General features: G+C 44.4%; 1 protein-coding gene across 1 annotated transcript; it reads right to left on the bottom strand.

Annotated features, from left to right (window-relative positions):
* On the bottom strand, window positions 1-24,134 carry pkd1b (polycystic kidney disease 1b). The gene is given in 42 exon segments (XM_030775165.1): window positions 1-744; window positions 1,268-1,582; window positions 1,897-2,031; window positions 2,268-2,555; window positions 2,914-3,088; window positions 3,409-3,498; window positions 3,840-3,978; window positions 4,240-4,352; window positions 4,536-4,690; window positions 4,850-5,047; window positions 5,473-5,675; window positions 5,887-6,053; window positions 6,336-6,429; window positions 6,754-6,933; window positions 7,028-7,103; window positions 7,371-7,529; window positions 8,039-8,162; window positions 8,589-8,799; window positions 9,401-9,544; window positions 9,791-9,958; window positions 10,250-10,445; window positions 10,755-11,007; window positions 11,283-11,433; window positions 11,655-12,269; window positions 12,358-12,502; window positions 12,599-12,733; window positions 12,954-13,104; window positions 13,213-13,444; window positions 13,532-13,814; window positions 13,936-14,073; window positions 14,176-14,337; window positions 14,428-18,080; window positions 18,637-18,773; window positions 18,915-19,090; window positions 19,302-19,433; window positions 19,739-20,476; window positions 20,635-20,900; window positions 21,859-22,006; window positions 22,566-22,684; window positions 23,117-23,313; window positions 23,640-23,820; window positions 24,071-24,134. Coding segments are annotated over 42 exon segments (12,150 nt in total).
* Window positions 24,135-26,991: the final 2,857 nt, after the last annotated feature.

Below are 26,991 nucleotides of genomic sequence, written 5' to 3'. Positions count from 1 at the left end.
TTATTTTCTCCCAGCCTCAGAAGTCTCTGGGTGCCATGCTGTTCTCTTGACTGGCAGGCAATCCAAGTCTGGTCCCCTGTCCCCTTCTTCGCTCCTGGGTCGAACTGGTATGGATACGCTTCGTCGAGACCTGGGTGATCTCTGGGTGACATCTGCTGAATGACAGATTCCTGAATGCCAAGCTCTCCGTCTAGGGAACCTGCTGAGTTCAATATTGACATTAGGTGCCGGGTCTTTAATCGAACCAATGTGGTGGGAGCTGGTCTGAAGGACTGTAGACTCAGAGTGGGTAGCACGCCGTGGAGGGGTGGAGTGGAAACAGGATGGCGGAGCTTGGACAAATGGAAGGGCGGATGATGGAGAAGAAACAGGGGGCGATGTCAATGGAGTCGCATCACACTCCACCGCTGTCACCCCATGAGGTTCCTGCATTTTCTGTTTTGAAGCCATTCTGCTCTGAGCCTCCTGGAGCTGCAGCTCTATAATATACACTTCGCCTGCTAGATGGTTCACTCTGTCAAAGCCTTCCAAGAGGCTGTCGACACACGGTAACAGGCGCTCCAGGTACGCCTGGACATCATAGCTATCAGACACAGTGGAAGTGTCAGAGTTAAGAGATGAGGCAGAGGAGGAAAGGCGAGGTTCTGTCGGACTGACAGAGTCGGACAGACGGGATTTCTCAGATGCCTGGGAGGTTCTGGAAGGTGGCGACACCATGCCTTCAAATTGGACCCGGTGTCTGAACTGAAGAGAGCGATGAGGATAAAGGTTAAACTCTTTTCATACAAAGAAAAAAAATGCTTGACGATATAAAAGTCCCCAGTGGTGGATTTACTGCCATAGTAACAGCGGTCAACTCCAAAAACGTTTGTTTTTGAGCCTTACATTTGCATTTATTAGTTTAGCAGATCCAGAGTATTTTGCAGAGTTACAGAAAGTGCACACCGTCAGTCAGTAAAACAGCAGTGCAGACTCCTGCAGACACCACATTCCTGAATATATGATATTAATACCATCTGTAATACAAGTTTGATGCAAATACTAAAGAAAGAATCCCTACAGTGCTATGCAGCAAAATTCAGTAAGTGGAAAGACCATTAAGCAGTCATTCACTATGCCAAAACAATAAATAAACTATAGAGCAAAATATGTGAACTACACAGTAAATGCATATGGAAGAACACACTGTTCCTTATTTTTAAACATTCATTCATTTCGTGTCTACATTTAAAAAGCTCTGGTTCAGTGATGTATGTGGTCTCAGTACCTCTTTAGTCTTGCTAAGGCCCATCCACAGTTTGAGCCTCTTGATAAAGAACTCCACCATCTCGTAGTCTTGGGGCTCAATGGAAGGTCGGTGGATCTCAGCCTTAACCGTGGCATACATCCGCACTAACACGACCCCACAGAGACGTCCAACGACACAGAACACCGTGCCCAGCACAGACAGGCAGTACAGCGGCCCCACCACTGGATGCTGTTTGCAGAGACGACGCAGGACCTTCCGCCCCCTGAGCAAGCGCAGCAGGGAACAACCGGCCTGTTCCTGTGTCCTAAAGCCTTCCACAGTGCCTGAGAAGAGCTAAGACAGCAAGGGAGAAATTGGTTTCTGCAACTTATAAATACACAAGTTTTTCTTAAAGCCCTATTTTGGGGAGCACCCTCCACTAAACAGATTAGTTGTAGCTGTGGAGTTGTGACTCTGATTGAACCATTTAAGGCTTTAATGACCATATCATCTGTATTGGTTCAAGTGCTAAATTATTATGGAACAGCTGGTGGAGCAGACCGCAATGCAAGAGCAAAATGAGGTCTGTAATTTCAGAATGTTTCTTTTTGTCAGTTTCAGCAGTTTCTCATTTGTGAGTATGATGGGTGTGTCAAGCAGCACCATACCAGTGAGCCCAAGTGGGAGAACATCAGGAGCAGCAGCACCAACAGGAGAGCAGCTCCACCAATCTCCCTGCAGGCTTGTCTCAGGACCCGCCCAAAAACCACCCATCTTCTCACAAAACGCAAAGTCCCCACCATCTACAAAACACCACCTCTCAGTAAACAAGAGTTTCACAGCAAGTAATGCCAACATATACTGGATTTTACAGAGTGCAACCATTAGGACTTCTTAAAACTGGAGAGTACTTTTGTGGTACTAATTTATACTGTAACCGTCCATCAATGTTGATCTGAATTGTAGATAAACCAACATGCAACAATAACAGCAACAACAATTATAAAACATATCCCCTTTGACTGAATCTGTGTAGTACCTTCAATATCAGCAAAGTGAGTAAAACTGCTGCAAACTGAGAAGACCTCCTGGCCAGGAGGGCGGCGCTGTAGAAGTCAGTAAAGGTACTTGGCTTTGAGACATGCTCAGAAAGGCAAGCTGTCGCCATGGAGAGAAATGAGAGACGTAGGGACGCAGTCGCTAATGAAAGTAAAGCCAACAACAGCTGGAACCATCTCCAGCCTTGCCACAGGTACTGAATACGCTCTCTGACCACCGTCCGTAGTTCAGTACCCAGGAGCAACAGAGCAAACAGCAGCAGAAGCACCTAATGAAGGGAAAGTGCAGTTAAACATACTGTATATAATATAAATTACAGATAAAACACCATGCAGCAAGGTTCCCTGTATCCAGCACAAGAGATCTCTAGGTCTACTGATGACACAGTACAGTCACCATGCAGATTTGAAAAATTTTGGCAGGTGCCCAAAACGTAGAGTGCAGAGAGTCTCAGTGGGTTATGCCATTGTGTGTGCAACTACACAGACATGTTCCGATGTACAAAATGTCAGAACATAAACAACAAAAACAGGCCTTTGATAGCAAATGAATGCCGGGAAGATTCCATGAGCATGGACTCTCTCAACCATTCTCAGAGTGAGGGAGTGGGGAGATACCATCATTACCGTTAGTGCGATGTGTAGGTCTGGTCCAGAGTCAGGTGATGGTATGGAGAAAGGCAGGATGCTTACAGAAGAGAACATTCTGTCTGTCTGAGTATGTTTTAGTAGCAAATTCACACACACAAAGAGTCCAGTTTCTCTGTGATATTGTGTGAACTCAACAAACACACCCTCCATCCTAACATATGGGCACAAATATATTACATGGGATATAATATGTTACATTACAAATATATTACAATGTAAATGACATCTATTCTCAATCTGAATTTATAATTATAAACATTATAAACAAAACATATAATTGTAAACATTTTTGCTATATTGATGAACAATCAGCTGAACAATACTGACAATGACCTTGGCAATGGAATTAAATTTAATACTGTCTCTATCAGCAAAGAAGGCTTTGAAAAATCCTAATTTGTGTTTATTTATCCTTAATAGTTTGGGCAGAACGTGTACTATGGTCCTTCAGCAGAAGTACAAACTTCTTACTCTCGTGTGCCCCACTTGATGTTCTGTAGATCACTCAAGATCTGGCGAGTGGATACGCTGCTGTTTCCCAAGACTGTTCCCTCTCTTTCACTGAGCACATGAAGATGACAGCTTATTAACACAGAAGTTTTACATTTTTTAAACTAGGCAGAGAAAAAAAAAAAAGAGTGAGATGGCTTTCAGAGAATTGAGCCGGTCAGATCACAGTTAACAAAATGAGATCTTCTCTTGATGAAAGGCAGACTAAACACAGAGCACAAATGCTCACAGACGCTTGCTCTTCTGAGTGAATGGTGGAAATCTATCTTGAGGTCAAACTCTCGAATGCCCTGAATATATGGTACTGTATAAATGATCAAGAAGATCATTGGCATTCAAGCGTGTCCTATTTTTTTTTTTTCCAGGCCTGAGGAGCTCTCTAGATGACTCACCATGAGAGGAGAGGAGCAGTGGAATCGCGAGGCCTTGAGCCTCTCTGATGTTCAGTGTTGGTGTGTGACGAAAGCGGTGCAGTCAGCATCAAAGATGGAGAGCCAAATTTCAAAGAATCTTTGAAGTTTCCCCCGCAGACTTGGATAAGCAACAGGAGAAATGAACTTAGAAAGACGATCCCACTAGCCATATTGAATCCAGCTAAATCTTTTTCTTTCTTTCTTTCTTTTTCTTTCTCTCTCTCTCTCTCTCTCTCTCTCTCTCTTTTTTTCTCACACATTCTTTCTCTCTTACTCTCTTACACACACACAAACAAACACATAGGTTTTCTATATCACTTCTTTCAGTAGTTCTTTATGCTTTAAACAAATTTAACAGAGAGAGGTTAACAGGTCTTACAGTCCTGAAATCGCACTCTCTGTACCCGCGGTAACCCAACCAGGAGGAGGGAGGGGTTGTGGTAGAGATGTGACACCAGGTTTTGATCCAGCCACTGCCAAGTCTCTGGCCATCTGCCCAAGCAAACATATGCAGCTCAAAACCCACATTAATTTACTGTGTAACAATTGCATACCATAACCACTTGACTGCAACTGTATTCCAAAGAGCTATTGATTTTTCTGGGTATATGTCTGCAGACCATGTGAGGTGGCAAAAACTTCAAGTCTTTTTCTCATTTTGTAGTGGAGACTCACCCTTCTAATGCCGTAAAGTCCACATGCCCTGGTGTGACTCTGAGCAGTGAGAGTTTTACCGCAGAGTGGAGGAGTCTGCTGTTAGCTTCCGGAACAGTCTCCTGGTAGTTTACCATCAGAACAACCAGAAGGAAAAGCAAATGGACCATGCAGCTCTGAAAACAGACACAGAAATCACCAAAACAAATGCAAAGATTTCTCGATTGGTAATAGGAGCAAAGATTGCTAGACCAGTGGGAGATGTTTTCTCAGATATGTCTAAACACAGTGTTTGTAGCAGACTGTGGAAGGATGTCTTATGGATGTGGTCTCACCTTCATTAGGGCTCTCAGTGTTCGTACTTTGCGTGCTTCCTCCCTGGCCTGGAGCAGGCCGTACCCGTAGGGTGGGCGTACTTTGCCCACCTGACCTTCATTCATCTTTCTCACAGGTATTTCCTGAGCCAGCAGGTCCTCCACCTCCGGATCCACTGGTCTGACCACAGCAGCCAAGAAGAGAGCTTGAACCAACACCTGTAGGGAGGTTGAGGACTTCTGAATGTCTTAAAGTAAATGTGACAAATATGTGAAGTTCCAAGACTTATCCACATCCTCACGAACCTGTTAACTTTAGTAGTCTAGTGGTAATGGCTGTGAACTAACACCTACAGGGTTATGGAATTGAATCCAAGTGTAACAGTTTACTGCTACTTTATCCCAAAACAAAGAGATCCTAAATGTATGTAGATCTTTGGCACCTAAAATCATTCGTCCAAGTATCCCTGGATAAAAATGTCAGCAAAGTGTAATGCTCTGAAATGAATGTCTTTTTTTCCCCACAAGTCACGAGTCAAATTCACATTCTGAAGAGAGTAAGAGTACAAATTCAGCTCAGGACTACACTAATGAAAAGCCCTATCCTGAAAGGCCCGCTGAATGGGAAGGCAGGGTGACCTGACCTTCAGTGGCTCTATCAGCAGGGCTGATGTGAAGAATGCTGAGAGACAGGACAGGAGCCACATGAGGACCACAGTGCTGGAAAACCTGCTTCCATACAGGCCCATGACAGCCAGACTACTCCCCAGCACCACAGCCACCAGCAGGTAGGAAACTCTCAGCACCCAGGAGGGGAGGAACCAACCAGGTTTGCCACGAGCAACGCCTGACAAGATGAAGGTTTGATATGCACATTGAATGAAATTTACAGAAAATTACTGGTGATGAAGACAGTGAAACAGCAAAAAGAAAGAAAGAAATCATTTTATGTACACAAAAAGAAAACAAGGTTTGAAAAAGCATAGGCCTGATTTGTAAAGCAGAAAGTGAGTTTTCTGCGAAAGATTCTGTTCTCTATAATTTGGTGTGAGCTCCACCTATGCGTGTGTTGGAGCACGTGCTGATGGTGTCTGGCGGAGGACTGGGGAGAAATGTACTGGCAACACTGAGCAGGGAAAGAGAAGATGGAGACTTAACGAGTTCCTCATCACAGACAGGTTCGTCCACACTCAGCTCTGACCAGTCAGTGCTGGAGCTCTCCTGCCTGCCAGCACAAAACAGATCAACAATATCAGCGACAGCAACATTTTAACAGCAAAATACTAACAACAGGTGCAACAACAAAGACCTGTGGAAAAAATCCAACCGCTATGGACAGCGGCTAATGGTACATGCTAACAGAAGCAGTGCAGGAACATTACAGAGTCAGTTAATATAAGAGCCCATTGTTAAGTGTGAGATAAACCAGCTGATGTTCTGGTTCTGTTAAAGGTTCTGTTACAGGTAATTCTCACACTGTATAAAACAGAGAAGAGGGGGCGCTTACAGGTCAGAGGCTGTGATCTCATTGGGTGAATAGCGGCCACTGTCAGACAGTGTAGGCACAGAGGAGGCGGAGCTGGAGGCGGAGCTGGCAGGACCTGTGTTAACAGGCAGGAAGTGGAGAATTTCCTCCCATGAGAGCAGATATCAATCAACCAGGCAGTCAGGCAAACAATGAATTGGTCAACAGATCAATCAATCAGTCAATCATATAGGACTTTTCCATCTGAAGGGGCTTTTTCATGAAGACCACATGGAACCTGCGTAAGCAAGTCATAACTACTACATGTGGACTTCATAAACATTCTGTACCACTGGACACAATGATTAATACCCTATCCACAGTTAAACTCTGACTGGTGTAAACAGGCCATTGGATTGGCTATAAACATCTGGCTAAACAGGGTAAGTCAATATCCGACCAGAGAAAGTGATATCACTTTGCTGTGGAGTCAGGGACCTCGCAGGGTCACCGGTCACAGGGTCAGAGGTCGGTGAGGTTAACTGTAGTTGCAGTAGAGCCCTCTTTCTCTTCAGGAGGCGTGTGGGGCCTGTCTGCTCGGGGAGGCCAAACATATTGTCACATGATTGCCACTGACTCACTCCACTGAAAAACACAGAAATACATAAAAGGCACATGAGCGCCGTTTCGCCACGCAGATATACGAACGCATTCATCCAGCAAAGACGAAAGGCCTTTTCAGTACCTCTCATCTCCCAGTTTAAAGGCATTCCAGAATTCTGTTTCCAGATGTTTGCTTCCCTCTGACTCCTAGGACAGTGCACACCTTTATTAATTCCTGACCACAGTGATTATTACTACTACTGCTAGTACTACTGTTACCACCTCCACCATCGCTACTACTTCTATCAGTAATGCTGCTACTACTAACAATAATAATAATAATAATAATTACTACATTTAATCAGTGTTCCAGGATAGCACATCTCTGTATATTTGCATAAGTGTATATACATTTAATGTGGTTTTAGGAGTTATTATAACTAATATTTAAGCCAAATGTGCAGGGAGTCTCACAGAGAATGGTGATGGACCGTCCAGCGTGGAGGACTGCGTCCCTCTTGGCAGGGAGAGGAAAGAGGATCCACAGAGCACGGGGTGACTCAGGTAAACATCCATTTCCACACTGTCAGACATGGGGGATGGAGGCACCTCCACCTCTGTATCCACACACACCTGGAATGAAGAGAGTGCGTTCATGTACTGTGTGTTTTCAACTCGCACGGGCAGTGACTGAGCTGCAGAGACACCTAGTGGTGTGATGCTATAAAACAACAGATGTTCAGATAAAAATGTATAATGAAATGCCTTGCAGGTAGTTTTATCCTCTATGTCTGAGGATATGATAGAATGAGCTTAGGGTAATATTTCCAAACACCCTAAAAGCATGAGACGGTATCTATGTGAATTTATGCCATAGGAAGCCGGTGTCTGCAGACTTCTTCTGCAGGTGAGCTGCTGTTTTTTTTTTTTTGTTATAACACTACACTAACCTTTCCTCACAAACCCTTATGACCCAGTGAATAAAACAAAATAACACATATATTAACTCTTTATTATCATCTGAATCACCGATCACTGTATTCTTAGAGTGTGTGGAGAGTCTGTGAGCAGTAATGCGGTGGTTGGAATGATGATGACATTGTATGAACACTAATTAAAAACTGGACCAAACAGTGCAATACCTTACTCCGTGTCCTCCAAAACAGAAAGCTGAGGATACACTGGACAGGGAACATCACAGCTGCCACTGTCATCCCAGCTAAAATGTTCTCTGGGTTCACCAGGAGCTGAGCAGAAACTGGATTGCTGGAACAAAAAAGCAGTGTTCTATGCTGGTTTGGACATAGCGCGTGTGTGTGTGTGTGTGTGTGTGTGTGTGTGGGTGGGTGTGTATGTGTGTGTTTTAAATCCTCCCCCAGTGTAGAAGACTGAGGATCTGTTAACAGAGGCAAATTTCAGGGGATCTTGTTAGGAGTCAAATTTGTATCCATAAATACACTGCATTTTTCACATTTTTCATGCTACTGTGACACTTGTGTTCACTGCCTAATTAGGCTCTTAGTCGTTTGTGTTGCTTGGTCTTGTGTCGAATGTGTGGTGTGAATCGCTTGGGCGGTAGGCGGAAATAGCATTCTGATTCCCTAATGAGAGCTGCAGTTCTAACATTCTAGTAATGCCTTGAATCTAGAGACTCCGAAAAGCTAAAAGATTTGAAATTAAACTGTCTCTGACCTGTTTTCCTTTGTGCCCACTGCTCCGTACCACACAGCTCCTGCTGCCAGGTACAAGTGGAGCATCATGGCACCGCAGGCGACCCTCTGTGCCCTGCTGAAGCTGCTATGGGCAGGCCGCTCCCATATCGACAGCCACAGGTGGCGCTCTACCAGACCAAACACCATCTGGGCGCGGAAAACCCTCCAGAACTGTCTCAGCTCCTGAGGGCCTGGAACAGGAGGAGGTAGGAGGAGAGAGTGAAAACTGCTGCGAAACATACTCCATGCAATGTGTTGTTTTGGTTCTGAGGTGAACATGGAAATGACAACATTTTTATTATAAAAATATTAAATATTGCAACTCTGACCTCTGCCAGGATTGGATGTACTTCTACCTGGAGATGTGATGACTGGCGATTGTTTTTTGTTTTATCCCTGACCGGAGGAGGAGTAATTAGGGGTAGCAGAGGAGGAGTGATTAGCAGTAGTGGAGGAGGAGTGATTAGGGGTTAGTGGAGGTGGAGTGATTCGGGTTAGTGGAGGTGGAGTAATTAGGGGTAGTGGAGGAGGAGTAATTAGGGGTAGTGGAGGAGGAGTGATTAGAGGTAGTGGAGGAGGAGTGATTAGGGGTGGTGGAGGAGGAGTGATTAGATCTTCAGAAGGGGTCCTGGAGGAGAGCTGGCTACTCCTGAGTTAAGTAAAAGGCATGGTACCAGCACTCCAGGACTGAATACCCTCTACTGTAGCAGTTAAGTCCAATGAAGAGGAAATCGGTAAATCAGAGGTTTCTGAAGAAATATCTCAAACTTCATTGGAGAGGACTGTGCTTACATGAGGCCAGCACATCTTTCTCCACCATTCCTGAGCTCTTCTCCCTGTCCACAGACAGCCAGTCCTCCACCACGAAGAAAAACAGGTTATCTGTCTGCATGTCCCACACGACCACATGCTGGAGGTACCAGGACGGGTCCAAACCTGTCCAACATGACACAACACAACACAACAAAGCATGGCACAGCACGGTATACAACAGCGCAGTGAAACGCCACACAACTCAACACAACACAACACAACATAACACAACGCATGACATGAAGCAAGTCAAGACAACATCACATGACTTGCTTCATGTGTTCTTGCTCATGTTTATATGTCCATGTGTTTTCATGTATTCTTGCACAGGATTAACCAGCAGAATATCATGCACACATAGTCACTCACCAGTATTGTCATGCCAGATGCTTATCTTCCAGATTTCTCCCAGATTGGCATCAGTCTCTACCTGAAAGTCGTCCAGGCTGTTTCTCTGAAAAGCCCCCTCTCTCTGCAGGTGGCGTAACCCACTTTTACTCACTCCGTACAGCCTGATCCCAACATGGGCTGTGGTGCCTATGGAAGATGGTTACTGTCATATAAATAAGATATGGGCAAATTGTTCAAATCACTATAAAACAGATATTTGTAGGTTTATTCAAATTTAATGATAGCTTAATAGGGGAATGGTTAGCTTTTACAGTGTTATAAACACAGTCCAGAAATTAATCACCTATTTAAATGTTATATCATATTAAGAATCAACATGTGAAGACTGTAGATTTCATTTAGTTATCAAATCCCATTTGTGTAGATTGTACTGATTTCTCTAACTATAGAACCGATTGTGCCTGATGTCCTTCTCACCAGACCCATACTGCCAGCCTGTTTTGACCAGGACCCGGTACCGGTAGCGACCCAGTTGGCCACAGAGTGGGGTGGAGCTGAGACGCTGCCTTTCCAGGTGGTCCAGTTTGTGAGCGATGAGACCCACCAGTAGATGGATGGTCAACAGAACCCCACACACTATTCCCACAACCATGTTTTTCACAGGTTCCTGAGACTAACAGAATAACAATAAAACATTATGCTGTTGTTACGTAGATTTACAGGTGAGAATATCATTAGCTTATTTATCTATCCATCTATCTGTCTATCTATCCGGATCTAGGCCTTTAAAGAGGAATGGAGCTTAAAAAAGAGTGAAGTGTTCATTGAACACCAGAGACAGTTTAATAAGATAAACCCACTAAAAATGAGGATAAAGCAGAATGGCAGAGTGCCGAGGCATAAAGTAGAAGATGGATTAACATATGCACCGGGGCTGTGGTGATCTAAGCTTGTTGTAAAGCTCTCAAAATAAGAAACATACTGGTGGAAGAAATACGATAGCATCTGGATGGACGAAAAGGCTGGCGCCAAACGCAGTGAGGTGCCGGGTGAGACAGTGAGCCGTGTTAAGGCTGGTTTCACTCAGAGGGCTCAGGCCGTGACTGCTCCAACGACTCTGCTCCACGCTGAAGAACTGGCATAAAGAACTGAACACACACACTGAAGCGTCCACTGACCCACCACTGAGAGAGCTGCTCAGGTTCACGTACAGAGCCTGGGCTGTTACATTCAGACTGTAGAGTCACGCAGGGAGACACATGCAAAGAAAGAAGGATGTGGATAGAGCTTAACACCGGTAACAAAACCCATCAGATGTCTAAGGAAAAACATGTGTATAAGGGGTGTGTTTCAAGTTTGATATGTGGTCTATCTACTCCTTGCATTTAACATCAGTTACAGATGATAAACTAGAATGACAAATGAGATTGGTTCATTACCAGAGCATCACTCCTTAAATCAGTGACATAATAAGACTCAACACACATGCCTGTCAGTACCAGAAACTCACAGGGGTGTAAGGAAGATGGTGCTCTCCACTGATGGAGCTTCGGCCGAGAGAGAGAGGTTGAGCTCTCTTATGAGAGCATTCTGGGACGGTCCAGGCACTGGTTTGATACCTGCAAAGATTTTTATGTGGCCAGAGCTCTTTTCAACAGTTCCTAGACAAACAAATACACAAACACAGACACAGATTATGGTACTGCAAGGTCTGAAGGATAAAGACATCAGACTAGTTTTAGAATGTAAAACAAAAACAACCCCTAGAAAAACTACTCAATACACATTTTGCATTATACATTTTAAATGATACATTTTATGTTACACATGTCATCAGGTCCATGTGCCTTGTGAACTACAGGCTTCAGAAAGCACACACCACCTGGTTTTAGACTGAAGTTAAATGCAAGGTAGAGGCCAGCATGAGGGTTGATGTCTAGTGCTTTCACAGTGAAGTTCACGCTGCCTTGTGCTGGCAGGGTAACACTGATTCCTGATGACCTGTCCCAGTCCTTCCTAAGACGATTGGGCAGAGTGACTCGTATTGCACTGTCCCGGCTAAGGTTAGCAACTGGGATAATGTGACCTTCCGCTGTGGTAAACTCCATGGCTGCCAGCGAAGTGGAGATCGGTGGCTGGGCAGGTGGAATAAAAGGGGTCCCAGCTGTGTCCACATCCAGAAGGATCTGCACCACCTCCTCTCTTTCCTGCCGTAGCTTAGAACTCAGCGCTGGAGGGACGTGGAAGTGGCAGCGACTGGACGGGTCTGTGCATAGCAGGTTTGAGGAGACGTGACTTCGCACGCCGACAGCACTGATCCCTGGGACGCCCAAAGACAGAGGCTCCTCCCCTCGCATTCGGGTACGCATCAGAGAGCGCACGAGCTCTCCTACTTGGCTCAAAGCGGACACAGCAGTTTTGGAGGTTCTGGGGTTCATGTGGTCACCGCGTGGGCCTGACGCATCTTTGGGCTTCAGTCCCACTGGCAGGAAGCTGCCTACAGATAAAGAACATGGATACACTGCATGCACTGTCAGTGAGTATTTCAAAGTTCACGACATAGGGGTAAAGCATCCTGATCTTACTTAAAATACGCAGAATATTCCCGGCAGTGTCTAGGGCGGTGATATCTCCAGGTCCAACTTGCTCTTTAATCATTTTGATCATTTTTTCTGTAGTTTTCAGAACTTTTACTTCACAGCCTTCACAGATCACTTCACTGGGGACAGCCTGAAAGGGACAAAATCAGTTTTTTCTTCTGTCTGTGATTGTTGATATTTTACATGATGCTCCATACGAATTCTATGAAATAAAAGCTTCACTCACAGTGACTAGAGCCAAAGCAGAGCTGATCTGAGAGGCATCATGAAGAGAGGAGATTGGGAGAGAGGCCAAAGACTCTGTCACATTCCCACGAATCAGTGCCCTGTCTTCAAACTCTTTAGGACTCCAGGTCCCAATCTGTGAAGGAGGAAATATTCACGATTCTGATGTTAGCTCAGAACAAATAAAGGCAAGTTTATCCTGTTGTAGTAAAATGGTGTCATTGGGTCTTGGAATCTGGTGTAGCCAGTGTGATGGACACCAGACGTTCCCTTATATTCAGTCAGGTAAAATGCTGAGACAGTGGTTTTTGTGACCACGACAATTGACCCCCTCAGGTTCGGGTTTGCAGGTCTACCTGGTTGAGCTGGCTAGTAAGGGCGACAGCATATGGGATGAAATCTTGAGGGTTGCCTTGTTGTTGCAAAGCCCACAACTCTGACTGGCTCCTGTTTTTAAGCCATCCTGTTGTGCTTTGAGCAGTTGCAGGCAATACAACTCTCAGATTCCTACAGAAACAGAGAGGTACACCAATTTCAACCACCAGTGCAGTGCATACAATAAAATACTTGGTCAACCATGTTTATAAAACACTCTCTGAACAGGAGAAGGCTTACCTCCTGAGTGGTGTGACTGTGGCCCCCATGTTGTCCTCTATGTGCACCAGCACAGTGACAGTGGAAATATTGCTCTCAGTGCTTTGATTGCCCAGAGGCAGGAGGGTTCCAAATGTGTCCTGAGTGCCCCTGTACAGAGTGACCATGGGGCACAATGGCCCACTGCATTCACAAAGTGCCACCTGCAGTGTGTATATCAACTGCGATGACTGGTTGTCCTTATCCACCCAACCTGTCATTGGGGAGCCGAGCAAATATCAGAGGGTCAAGCAAAGACTTAAAACTTAGTGAAGTCAAGAGCCACCAAGAGAAAATGTACCTGAGCAACTGTAAGAGACCATGGTTTCCAAAAGATGAATAGTGTCATTAGGAGTAATGGTGCAGGAACCGTCAGAGGGAGGATGGTTTGGAAATAAAGTGATGCTGGCAGATCCCCATAACCTCCTGGCTGGTTGAGTCACATTTAGGCTGAAGACGTATTTAATTCCATTCTGTAGCAGCCCAGGTCTGATGACCAGGTCTGGAGATGTGTCCCCAGTTGAGGTTGTAACTTCATTTAATCTGAGAGCTTCGCCTCTCTCGTCCTCTGCCATCCATTTGTACTGTGAATTACAGAAATACATTTGCGTGATGCTTAAAGAAGGTAATTTCAGAGTATTTGATTTTTGTGAAGTCATATCAAATGAACCACTAATGCAGACTGCATAATAATATTTATGGTACCCGAACACTTTCACTGTGAAGAGGACTGTGACCTGAGAGGACAATAGACCGGCTGTGACTTATGTGAAAAGAGAATGGGGAGCGGCAGGAAACACAGGTCACAGTCACAGGAATCAGCGTCGCTTCAAGCACTGCAATCTGTAAAAGGACATAAAAGACCATTCATAACCCTTTTCACTAATAGCGCATTTGTTAAAGTCACAATAAGACTGTCAATTAATACATTGAATAGACACTGACAGATTGCGTTGTGGAGACAGATGGCCTGCGGGCTTTCTGAACTGTGAGGGTGAAATGGTACACTCTTCCAGGTTGTAGTGCTTTACTGGGCAGAATAAAGGTTCTGCTGTCTCTTTTAACAGTGTTATCAGGAAGGCTGGGAACTGGAGGCTCTGTTGTGTTCTGTAATTAAAAACAGAGACAAGGTTAAGTGTGATTCTGAGCGTGGTTGCAAGAATGGAGGAGAGTGAGGAGTCCTTGAGGGACAATTACCAGAACAGTGTAATGCCACCGAAACTGTAAAAGATCATCCACTTCCAACTCAGCGTCAGGGTCGTAAGAATCCGTCCCATCTAATGTCAAATCACTGTGGCTTGACCAAACCCTGTGGGAGCCTCCCTTGATGAGGGGTACCAGCGGGCTGTGACACACAGTGATCCTAGTTGTGTTGTGCTGTTTTAGAGATGTTCCTTGAAGCATAGTGGAGAACCTGAGAACGTATTCGCCGACCTCGAGTGTATTCTTAGGGAGGAAAAGAAGAGGAGTGGACACATCTACTGAGGAGTGGAGGGAGATTCTGACTTCTCTGGCACAGCTGGGATCCGTGAAGATTTCCCACAGGTAGACAGTCTTGTATGATTTGCAGCCTTTTAGATCCACTCTTGCCTCAAAGTAGCTTGGTCTGGACTTGAAAATTTTAGACTGTTCCTGGATCAGGTAGATTTCGGGATAAGAGCATTCTAGTCTCTTGACCTCAACTGGTAAGTCTGCTGAGGCTTGACTGACATTATTGAAAGCAGTTACATGGACTAAAAACAACCCAGGGTCACTGAATGTGTGATCCACACTATTGGATTCAGTTATGAGGGTTTCTCTGCCAGTGTCTCCAAAGGCCCACTTAAATCTCAGGTTGTCGCCACCATCTGTAATGGCTGAGAAACTGATGGGATTGTCTGCGAAAGCTCCATCTGAGGAACAAACAAGCTGAACTTCTCTCACAGTAAACTGAACAACAGCTCGCTCGGTTAATGTTTGTGAGCAGAAACCATTGTCAGCTTCCACCATGATCGACAGGGATCCATTGCGAGGTGGTGAGTAGAGAACCACTCGCCCAAGAGCCTGTGAAGTACTGAACTCATCCAAGTGAAAAGACCAGTGATAATTGGTTGGAGATCCACTGCTAACCAGTGCTTGAAATCTAATTTCTTTTGATGCCTCCAGAGCATTAGAACAACAGTTAACCAAATGGAGGCCCATAATTCTTTCCACTACCCACACAGTTAAAGACACTGCAGAACTGCTAACACGGTTCTTTGCTGTCACTGTGACCAAGTGCTCTCCAAGTGGAAGAGTTAAAGTTGTGAAATCATTCTGAACAAGATCCACGGATAAATTCCCTGGTGAAAATTGTAAAGTAAAACAAACATCACTTCCTTGAGAGAGAACTGGGGTGAAGCTAATGGGATCATTTTCACAGACAATGGGGTGACTTACGTTCAGCATCAGGCCCTGGATGGCATCCTGAGCTGTCACCATGTGTGACACACTGTGCCAACTGACATCATTTGAGGCATTCAGTGACACACAATAATCCCCAACATCCATGAAGGAGTAGCTAACTGATTCATTGTTTCCCAGAACAATAGACTTTCTTGTTGGTAAGGACACTGTCCACTCCCAGTATAGCGCTTTTCCTTTATAAACAGAGCCATGCAACAATACAAGGCTGTTTGTTGTGACAAAGAAAGGACTGCTCTTCCCATCTATGTCAAACGCGACCTCAGAGACATCTTCCTGCACTGTAATTCGCTTGGTAGCATCCCTTGAGCCAAACACATTTGAGATGGACACTCGAATGTCGAACGATCCAAGTGCTCTGAACACATGGAAAACAAAGGGCACATCAGATGTTACTGGCAGAAGGCCAGAGTCAAGAAACCAGAGATACTGAAGGTCAGATCCAGTCTCCACACCAGCAGAAATCCTCACAGATTTCCCCGCAGATACTGCGGTCATAGGTGTTAACAAACTTACTCCAGAAACGCGTTCTACTGCCCGCAACAAAACATGACTGTCCACTGAATTTAGAGCATTGGAAACCATTAGTTTGATGGATACGTCACCGGGAGTTCTTGCAAATAGCTGTACATTTTTGTCAAGAGCAACAGTATTATTAATTGTGTCCTGATGAATATTCCATTGGTAGGTCAAGTTGGTGCCTTGGGTCACAGAAGCAGTCATTGGGATGATTTCCTGTGTTGGAAAATATCTCATGGAAACGAGACTGTGAGGTACGATTTCAACCCCTTGTATTCTTTCTATGATCTCAACTGAACTGGTCGCCTCTTTCTGACTTATGTGATTTTGAGCAGTGACTTTGACCATATAGACTCCTGCTTTGAGAAACACATATCTGAACTCTGAAGTTCCCAATTTTGGTGTGGTGAAGGAATCCACTGACCAATAAAAGTTTACATTGTTCATGTCATTTGCCACTACCGTGAACAACATTTCTTTCCCAGCTTCTGCAAATGGTTGATCAGTATATATTACCAGGTCAGACAACAGACCCTGTACTTCAACATCTGTTGTCACAGAGTCTCCACTGACTGCATTAAAGGCAATGACACTGACTTGGAACTTGCCAACAGAACTGAACGCATGTGATTGATTTTGACCTTCCTTCTTGGGAGAGCCATCACCAAAGTCCCATTGAACAGTTACATTAACTTTGCAGCAAACCTCTGCCCAAAAGGAGTAAGATTTGTTCACAGTCAGTGCACCAGGATCACCCTCCTGTTTGACCGAGAGTTTTGACAAACGCCTTTCAGCTGTGATGGTTGCTTTTGCTGTTTTGCTGCTTACTTTGTTACTAACATCCACAATAATATCATGTGTCCCCTCCTTTTGGAAAACAAAGCAGCGATGAGTTTCGCCTCTTATTGGAGGTTTGCTGGAGGAACTGTTATGCCACAAAAATTGGTAAGTACCATGTCCACTGGGAAAGACAGACACGTCAAAACACATCTCTTCACCCAGTGGAACAGCACTTTGGGGTGAAAGCAGTTTTACATCCACAAGAGGCTCCTCAATGCAAATATCAGTCTGATAATGAGCAGATCCCACTGGACTGAAAGCAGTAACACTAATGGGATGAATCCCAGGGGTTGTGTAGGTGTGGGAAATGGTAGAAATGCCTTTGCTTATAGACAACGGTGTCCCGTCTCCAAAACTCCAGTGCAACGTTAGCAGTGAGATATTCCCTGTCAGCAGCACGCTCAGAGTTGTCTTTGTGCCACTCATAAAGCAGCCCGATGGTAGGATTCCACTGATAGCCAAGTCGTACACCTCTACATTAATTGACTGCCTTGCACTGCTGACCGCATTGGCAACGGTCACTTGAACAGTGTAGCTCCCAGGAGACGTGTAGATGTGAGAGGCTGAGTTCTGAGGATGGTCTCTGAGAACAAATCCATCACCAAAGTCAAAGCTCCATTTGAGACTGGTCCCTGAAAGTACTCTGCCAATGACGTTAGTGACAGAATTGACTTCACTGGGCCCATTGGAACTCAAACTGACATGAGAAATGGCCTCCACTACTTCCACTACTACCCAGGTGGTCAGAGCTGATAGCGTGTTGTTGGCACATATGGAAATGTTGAAAATACCAGCTGTCTTGAAAGCATGATTTAGTTTGCTGCTTGATCCAGTAATTTCTGCAGAGCCATCTGTGAAGTTCCACGTGTAAGCAATCCCATAAGGAGATGGCAATGGAGAGGCTTCCAAGAGAAATGTTTGATTGACTTGAAGAACTTGAGTGGTGGGTGAGACCAGCAGTCTTATCAGCGGGAATCGTACTTTAATTTTCACAGCCTTGTCTAAATGGTCATACTTATTGTGAGCTTCTATTCTCAGTGTGTAGTCACCTGAAATGGAAATAAAAGAAATTAAATCAGTAGAATGAATGCTTGTGTGATGCACGTAAATACCCTTTTGTTATGGTTCACTTCGGGAACCTGGCGGCCATTCCACTCAGCCACATCTTTTTTCTGCCCTCGTTCCGCAGCAGTGGAATGACCCTCCTCACCCAGTCAGGACTGGGGAGTCTCTCGCCATCTTCCACAGGAGACTGAAAACCCACCTTTTCAGAATCCACCTGTTTCCTAAAGTGTAACCTCTCTTTTATGTTATGTTTTATAAAAACAAAAAATAAACAAACAAACAAAAACAAAACAAAAAAGAAAATATGTACTAGCCTTGTCTCTATGCTGAAAGATGTACAGGAGTGTAGTACTGAAAATAATTAAGATGCATTTTTACTGTGGTCTTTGCTTATTAGGTAGTTAAACCTGATTGATGCACTAATTGTAAGTCCCTTTGGTATAAAAGTGTCTGAGAAAGGCCAAATTGTAAATTGTTTTTGACCAAATCCAATCTTTTTCAGTGCGATCTTATATTACTGTCTGACATGCAGTTAATTACCTGGTAATAGGTAAGTATGGTTGACAGAATCCTGTAAATAAATCTGGCTCTCTGTCAGGTCCAGACTTCCATCTGTCCTTTCCAGTGGAGCTGACAGAATGTGGCTTATAGAGGAGGAATTATCACCAAAATCCCACCTTCAAATACAGAGAGCTCTTATCATCCACAGGACATTCATTTGACAGAATCAAGTTTGTTCCACAAAGGTTACAATTTTTGCAATTTCTGATGATTTTTTTTAAACAAAAAGTCATAAAAACTTGCATGTAAAAACAAACCTGATTGTTACATCTATAGAGATGTCAACCTTGACTCTGAGAGTGTAGAGACTGGAAGAATTTACAGTGACAACTTCTTCAATGGAGAGAAAGGATAGATCAGTGAGGGGTTTCATTATATCAGCTGTGAGCGTAACCTCTGCAGACTCAGAACTTGCAGGGTTTTCTGCTGTGACCTGGTGTAAAGAAAACAGAATAAATATTCATCATGATAGCATGTGATAAAGTTTAATGATAAAGCTTATCTACATTGTACAAAATCAGGATTCCATATATATGGTTTAAATGATATGTAACATATGCAGCAGTGAGTCAACACCAAAGTTACAACTTTAGAACTGATTGTATACTGATGCTGAATGAATATGACACGAGATTCAACTTTACCCTTAGCTTGTACTCTGCTGACTTTTTGAAAATGACACTGTAAGCTTCTCCAGTGTAGGCAAACTTGTCCAGGTTATCGATGACCCACGTGTACTTCACTGATGAGCCGCTGACTACAGTTGCCCTGAACAACTGCAACCAACAAAAAAACACCTTTAAATTGAATGGCTACAAAAACCTACATGATGCAACCTTTATGTTTAAAAAAGACCAAGAAAATGAAATTTAAACAGCAACTAAATGCAAACTGCAGTTTTTAAAAGTGAGAATGAATAGGTAACAAAGAACTGAGCAGTGCCAAAATTCTGCATCCTGTCTGGAACCTACAGTGTACACATAACAAAGAATGTTCTGGCAGAGGGACAGACAGGTAAAATAAAGACCCAACACTAAGTGATGTTATTAGATGGGATGAGAGCAGAGATTGTGTGTAATACCTGTGGAATGCCGACCAGTACTCGAAAGAAACCCTGTGGGTGGATGACTAGCCCACTCACAGGATGGTGTGCGTGTAGTCCTACAGTTAGAGACTTAGAGTTCACAGAACTGGAGACAGTGATGTCAAGGGTATGATTGCCTTCTCTGGTCAGCACCACATAAACGTGAGAGAACCATGTGTCAGGGGTATCCCTCTTACAGCTACTGTGAGATTCAGGCATCCCTGTTGGGCAAGAGGGAGAAGAGGGAACTCTGGTTTTGGACACTGGGGCTGACCAGGAGCTGGTGGCACTTTGCCCTGAGAGGATCTTTATCACGATGAGTGTTGGGACGTTAACCAGCAAATGTATTTGGTTTTCTTTGTCAGGTATTGGATACACAACATGGATCTCTGAGACTGGGCTCTGTGGTTTGACTGGGCTGTCGGTTTGAGTCCCACTGAGGTCTCTGTGACTGGCGCTAGTCACTGAAGGCGTTGCGTAGTGGTACAGGACATCCGCATAAATGACTCGGACATCGCACGTCACCCCGTCCACCCAGCTGTCTTCACTCGGCCGAGTGGTCAGCCCCCCTTCCAACCAGCCTCCCCATTCAGGACCAGGAAGAGAAAGGTAACTCTGCCGCCAGCCAGACTCGGAGCTTCCCGAACAGCGGAGGAAATTTCCGGCCCCCCTGGTGTGCTGGATTGCGAGGACGTCATCCGGATACACTGTAATTCCTCGGTTTTCCAACGGGACCTGATGCAGCGGGAGGACATATCAGTATGATCTTTATCATGTTACTGCTGTGTGCCTATCATTTATTGTAGCACCGTTCATACATCCATATATGCATTTCACTGAGGAATCTGTTCATTACGTCCTCCAAATCATCCAGAGTAGATGATCTAACTTACATTTATCTGGATGAGCTCTTTGCTTGGGGGTACTCTCAATGTCACATCTGCCACTAGGTGGTAGAAAGGAGGCGTTGCAGAATAACGGGGGGGAACGTGGAAAACCCTGCCCTCAGCGAGTGCATGGTAAGGGCTGCATGGGCTGGTGACAGGCAGACAGATCTCCAGCAGGGGGCACCAGTACTGCCCACTGGGACAGGCCCCAGTCGTGTTACACATGGGAAGGACAGAGCAACAGCTGAAGGAGTTTAGCAGAGGGCTGCAGCCTAAGCCAGAGAGAGAGACAGAGAGAGAGAGAGAGAGAGAGGGAGAGAGAGAGAGAGAGAGAGAGAGAGAGAGAGAGAGAGAAAAGGGCAGATATCCCATTACACAAAAGGCAATCTTTTTTTTATGTTTTCAGGTAGCTTGTACTAATTTGTTTTTGCAAATGTTTTAAGGAACTTGGCACTCGGCGTACAGCCGAGTGAATGCCATTTCACACAATACACAATGGTGTCGAGATACCAAAGACAAATTAATTAGGTTTTCTTGAATCTGGTCAAAAAGTCCAATATGTGATTGTACTGTGATAACAGAGACACCGAGAGACATTGGTTCAGGGTAGGAGTATGCCAAAGTCCTGCTGGTTTTCGTGTCACCCGACCACTGTGGAACGTAATTAGGCTGTGGAGTGCCCGCGTTTGTTCTCCGGGTGCGAATCAGCCTCTAATTAAGAGGTATTAGCAGGATTTTGGCCCTCCAGGTATGGAAGTGAGCACCCCCCTGCCCCAGGCCAGTGCTGCTCAGTTCCACTCCTGGGGATCTACCATACTGCTCATTCTGACCGATGCCAGGAACCAGCACACACTCCTTCAGGCAGCCAAGTGTTAGGTAATCAGCAGATAAGCTGAATTAGCTATAATAGTGCAGGACCAGAGCCAAAAAAGAAAAAAAAAATGCTGTTTTGAGAGTTTCCCAGTCGGGGGGAGTTTAGAACTACTGCGCTGGGGAATTTAATGGTCTGTCTTTCTGGAATGATGAGCATGTGAACATGTTCTGGAGAAGAGAACCCTGCCTGTGAGCCAGGCCTTGAAAACGGTTTTCTCTGTCTCTGTGTCAGGGACGATTAAATGGCCGCTCTCTCTTTATCATCGCGATGTTTCAATGAACACCGCAGTCTGTCTCCCCCATTATCAATCAGTACTGTTACAGCGCATTAGTGAAAACTGAAATCTGGAGTCTTACCGGGAGGCACTAGGTGATGGTTTGGATGACAGTAAGGGCGTAAGATTTGCACTTTAGTCACGGTTGGCTGTTCGCTAGGCTGAGCTACCAAATCCACAGACAGCACTTGGCCTTCATGGCTAAACCACAGACCTGGGAACAGCATCATCTGTGGAGACGTTGAAACACATTCAAAACGACATCGTTTTCACAAATAAATAGAAAGCGAACGAGAATGTGACGACAGAAACACCTGTGTGAATACATGATTGACAGCTCAGCAGGACGACTGATGGTCAGAAGACACTTTACATGTTCATTGCCCATTAAGTGAAAGGTTCTGACTGCAGACCCCGGTGAAAATACATATGACATATTTGAATGATCAGGGCTTGTCCCAATACGTTCATAGCTCCTCTTCTTCTGCCCGTTTCAGACTAAAGTCACTGAAGCTCTGATAAAACTGGTAAGTGATAGCATTGAAGCATGACATGAATGTCCCACAGAGGCTTTATTATGACTTTCCTTATTCTGTCATAGACCAGTGGCCCAGAGTGCAAGGTCACAACAATAAGGAAGCCAACTTCAGACTACTGGGAATGAAAGGACCCGCTGACAGATGGTGTGTTATCATTACCTGTGATACCAGTACAGACACTGTCCTTGCTGTGACCTCTCTGGTCATTAAAAACATTAAAAACAACCCTGATCGGTAAGTGGTTTCTTACCTCGACCTTCTGCTCCTGTATATCATGGGAAGCAGACAGGGCACTGAGGCGGGAGAGTGTGTATACACCACTCATTAAAGGGAGCCCTGTCACATAGCTGTCCTGCGACGGCAGGGAAACTGCACGCAACAGACACAGAATAACACAGAAGGACAGAGACAATATTATTCATATTAGGCATTTAACACAGAAAATTGACATAAGATTTAAACTGAGGCTATTTCTTTCACCTAACACAGGTTCTGTGATTGTTCGTGTCATTTTCTAGTCTGTTTAATGTGGCTCTTTGTCTCCCTCTAGTGGCCAGTGGAGATTAGATCCTTTCATTTTTGTATTACACATTTGTCATTTGTTTTCTAAAAGTCCCTCAAACTTTTACGAAAGTGAATTTTATCACTACCAGACTTACCATATCCTGTCGTTATTCCCCCTCACCTACAATGTTTGTGATCATCCAGTGCTGAGGAAATTCCCTTTAAAATGACTGTGTTTGCTAATGTTGCCAGATGTCTAAGTTCAGTGCGGTAAGGTGTCAGATATAGGTGCAGTACCTGTAATCTGCTTTTCACAGATAAAGAGAAGTTCTCTGTCACAGGGCCAGTTCCTCCTGTGTCCTGTGCCCAGGTCCAGCTGAGTACAGGGGCTCTGATCTCTGTCCCTGGGCTGGGGATTAACTCGGCCCAGACCAACTGACTGGTGTTGCTCTTCCCTCACCACCTGCTTCAGTCCAATCCAGACAGAGCCCCCTCTGTATGCAGTAGGTCAACAGACAAATGTTTTATTTCATTTTCATTTTAAAAAAACAAAAAAACACAACATTGACTGTCGAAAAAAGCGCTGTATGAATAAAATCTAAATGATCTAACATTCTGTCATGTTGTGTAAAGTGGAACATAAGCGTGACCCTCCACTGAGAAAAACAAACAAACAAACAAACATCGGTGGTGTACAAGCAGCTCTTCCCACCTGTGTTTCAGTTTGACTTCGGTTAAACAGAGCGGACAGTATTTTCGACATTGATAGCGGAGGACAGAGCCCGAGGGGTAATAAAGTGGAGACGTTTCTGATTCTTACGCTGGAAACGATTTCTGTACGAAGGTCTGCAGCGCCAGAGTATCCAGCACGGCCAGTCCGCTGCCCTCATGCCTCTGACAAACCACCTCCGCCCGCGGCCAGGATGATGGAGCTGCTGACAGCCAATAGCAGCGCAGGCTGTCCAGGTGGATTTGTGCTCCCTTTGGGCAGAGCTGTTCATCTAAGACACAACATCGACGTTACAGTCCGCCTCAAGACAAATTCAGCAATCAATTCAGTCTCTATTGTTTGGAAGGAAAGATTTACTCTCCACCTGGCACAACGCGAGGAAAAGATTAGTGTTCTGTAATAAGTCATGAATAACAGTCATTAATGCTCATAGGAGGGGAAATATATGTGTGTGTGTGAGAGAGAGAGAGAGAGAGAGAGAGAGAGAGAAAAAGTCCAGATACAGGTTTAAAAGATCTTACCGCAGAGACACAGAACCAGAACACTCAGGATCCAGACCAGGCCCAGAAACCCATACACAGCCATTTCATTAGTGTCCACAACAGATGAGCAGACTCACAGGGAAGGGGAACCAGACATCTCACGGGTCATTTCTCTGTCCACAAAATCTTAGTCCACTCACAGGTACTCTCTCTCTCTCTCTCTCTCTCTCTCTCTCTCTCTCTCTGTTGGTTCTGTCTCTCATCTGCTTCAATCGTACTCTCTCTCTTTTTCATTTACCCTTCTCTTTCTCAAGATATCCTCCTTATTGTAGCATCCTGCTCTCTGTGTCTCTCTCTGTCTCTCTCTCTCGCTCACTCGCTCTCTCTCTTTCTCTCTCTCTCTCTCTCACTCTCATTCTCCCTGACAAAAGCTCTTCCCGTTTGTCTGTCTTATTTATCACCCCTGACCTCTCCCCTTTCTCTTCTCTTTCTTTTTTCTTTGCTCCCTCTGCCCTCAGTGACTTATTGGCATTGCATGTTTCGACTCCCTTAAACATTTGGATGACTTTTGCTGTGTTTCGCAGCAACAGGCCTAGGAGACAAGTGGACAGAGGGGTCCTCGTCACCATGCTGTAAAAGCCCTTCTCCTCTTGAATAGGCAGTTAAAGCCACTCACTCAGCTTAAAAACATCATCTCCTCCCTTCGCCCGTGAAAAACCGAAAATGGACAATCAGTGAATGAGACAAAAGACTTGGTAATACTTTTGGTCACTAAGGTAACATGCCTTTTGTCATGCAAATTTTACACACGTGGTAATTTAGTCTGAAACTATGATATACGTTAAAACGGCTAGTTCCTCAGCTGAACATTTTGCGGAGATGTAAATATGTCAGTGCCTGTTTTTGAGAGCAAAATTTCCATCTGCTCCGAGAGCAACTTTGGCATAATTTTCAAAAGCAGACCTTTTGACGTACACTCTAACAAACAGACATATCTTATGTCAAATTTGTTTGTCTCACACTGAGAAGAAAACAGAGCAAAGCAGAAGAAAGGGCCCTCATCATGAAACACAACTGTTGTTGCTAGGAAACAGGAAAGATGAAGCAATGGTAGACAGTCATTCTCCTTTTGGTGGAGAGAGCATCTCCGTGGAAACTGATCTCTCGTTGACACGTGAAAACTGACTTTGCACGTCTAACCATAACAGGGACGCGGAAATCATTTACAAGTTTGAGTGTAAAAAGGGGGCAATGATTCAGGAAATCTCCACCGAACGAATCTTTTTGCCTTGAAGTTTGTATTAAAAGAGGACGGGGTTGGAACATTTTAATTGTCCTTGAACTAGTCTTTCATCAACATCAGCACTTCAGACAACAAACCCTCAGAGCATCTGTTTCATGATTCTTTTTGTAATGGGTTTTAAATGGGTGCTACATTTAACACAGAATCACTTTAGTATGTCCTGCCTGTGGAGTGGAAGAGAAGCAAATTTACATGATGAACGGATGCTGTGGTTCAACTCCCCTCTCTCTCTCTCTCTCTCTCTCTCTCTCTCTCTCTCTCTCTCTCTCTCTCTCTCTCTTTCTCTCTCTCTCGCTCTCTCTCTCTCTCTCTTTCTCTCTCTCTCTCTCTCTCGCTCTCTCTCTCTCTCTCTCTTCATAAGGGGTGTTGTACATTGACATGACTCGCATTAGCTCAAATTTAGGCTTTAGTGAGTGTTGTAAGAGGAGTGGGGGCAAAAATACCAGAGGAGAAGTGAAGCAAATCTCCATGGCGATGGGGCCTAATTAAAGATCCTCCTCCTCCTCATGGCAATCTGTTTCTCCTGCCAGAGAATGCAGCGCCAGGCGGCTCAATGGAGGCAATGACGCACGCTTTAGCAAACAAAGAGAGAGACAGAGCCAGAGAGAGAGAGAGAGAGAGAGAGAGAGAGAGAAGAGATCCAAAGCACGGACATGCCACTTTATTTGTTCACTACCAGCCCTTTCTAAGTGTGATCAGGGTTGTGTTTAATCACAGTTACTGTCATTTGTCCCTAAAATGGTCCACTCCACACACATGAACTGTGTGGTTATACTTAAATAACGACCACATTTATCATTACACATACTGCAGCAGTACTGGGAAAAAATACTGTAAAATGAATAATATGAGAGAAAAACAACAACAAAACAAAACATGTATTTTATACCTATTTTCATGGTTATTACACCAAATGATCTCAACCCATACTCTGATGCATAAACTATAAACTTTGATTGACTGATTTGTTAGTTTTTAAACATATTTACCTTTTTACCTTTACATTAGAACAGAAGGACGTCAGACTAAACAGAAATCACTGTGAGTGTGTTTTATCACCGCGTGCATGGTTTGACTAGACATCAAACAGCCTTCTGTGCAGTTCCACTGAGTTCCAGTAGAGGTCACCCCACCACACATTCCTGCGTCAAGTTAAACATTTGTTTATTTGTTTGTTTGTTTAGACAAAGATTAGGAAACATTCAAAAGTTATTTAATTACAAACATTCAGGTACACAATAGGTGATTTAAATAAATATAGTGCCAAATCATACAAAATACATCTACACTTGGTTCACTGAAAAGATACCCTCATATCCATGTTTGACGATTTCTGGTTAACGATTAGCAAGTGCTTAATGAGCCAATATTATGTAGAGCGCTGCACAAGCTTGTAATGAGAAAACAGGAACTCTTGCTTTAAATGGCAAACCTTCAGTTATTCAATAACGCTAGAGGCTGTGAGAAATGTAATCTTTGTGACTGGACGGGACGCCTTAGTACTAAATGGAATCAAATTCAACGAGAAGAGAGAAATTCAAAGAGAAAAACAGAAATGGACTGAGTTCAACCTTTTAGACTCTATTTACATTTGAGAGGGTCAAAGACTGCTTCGACGATCAATTTTCAGCCCTAATACACGAGATGAGTTTCCAGA

Source organism: Chanos chanos, chromosome 5, assembly GCF_902362185.1.
Source record: "Chanos chanos chromosome 5, fChaCha1.1, whole genome shotgun sequence".
NCBI lineage: Eukaryota > Metazoa > Chordata > Actinopteri > Gonorynchiformes > Chanidae > Chanos > Chanos chanos.
This window is presented reverse-complemented; position numbering and strand designations above follow the sequence as displayed.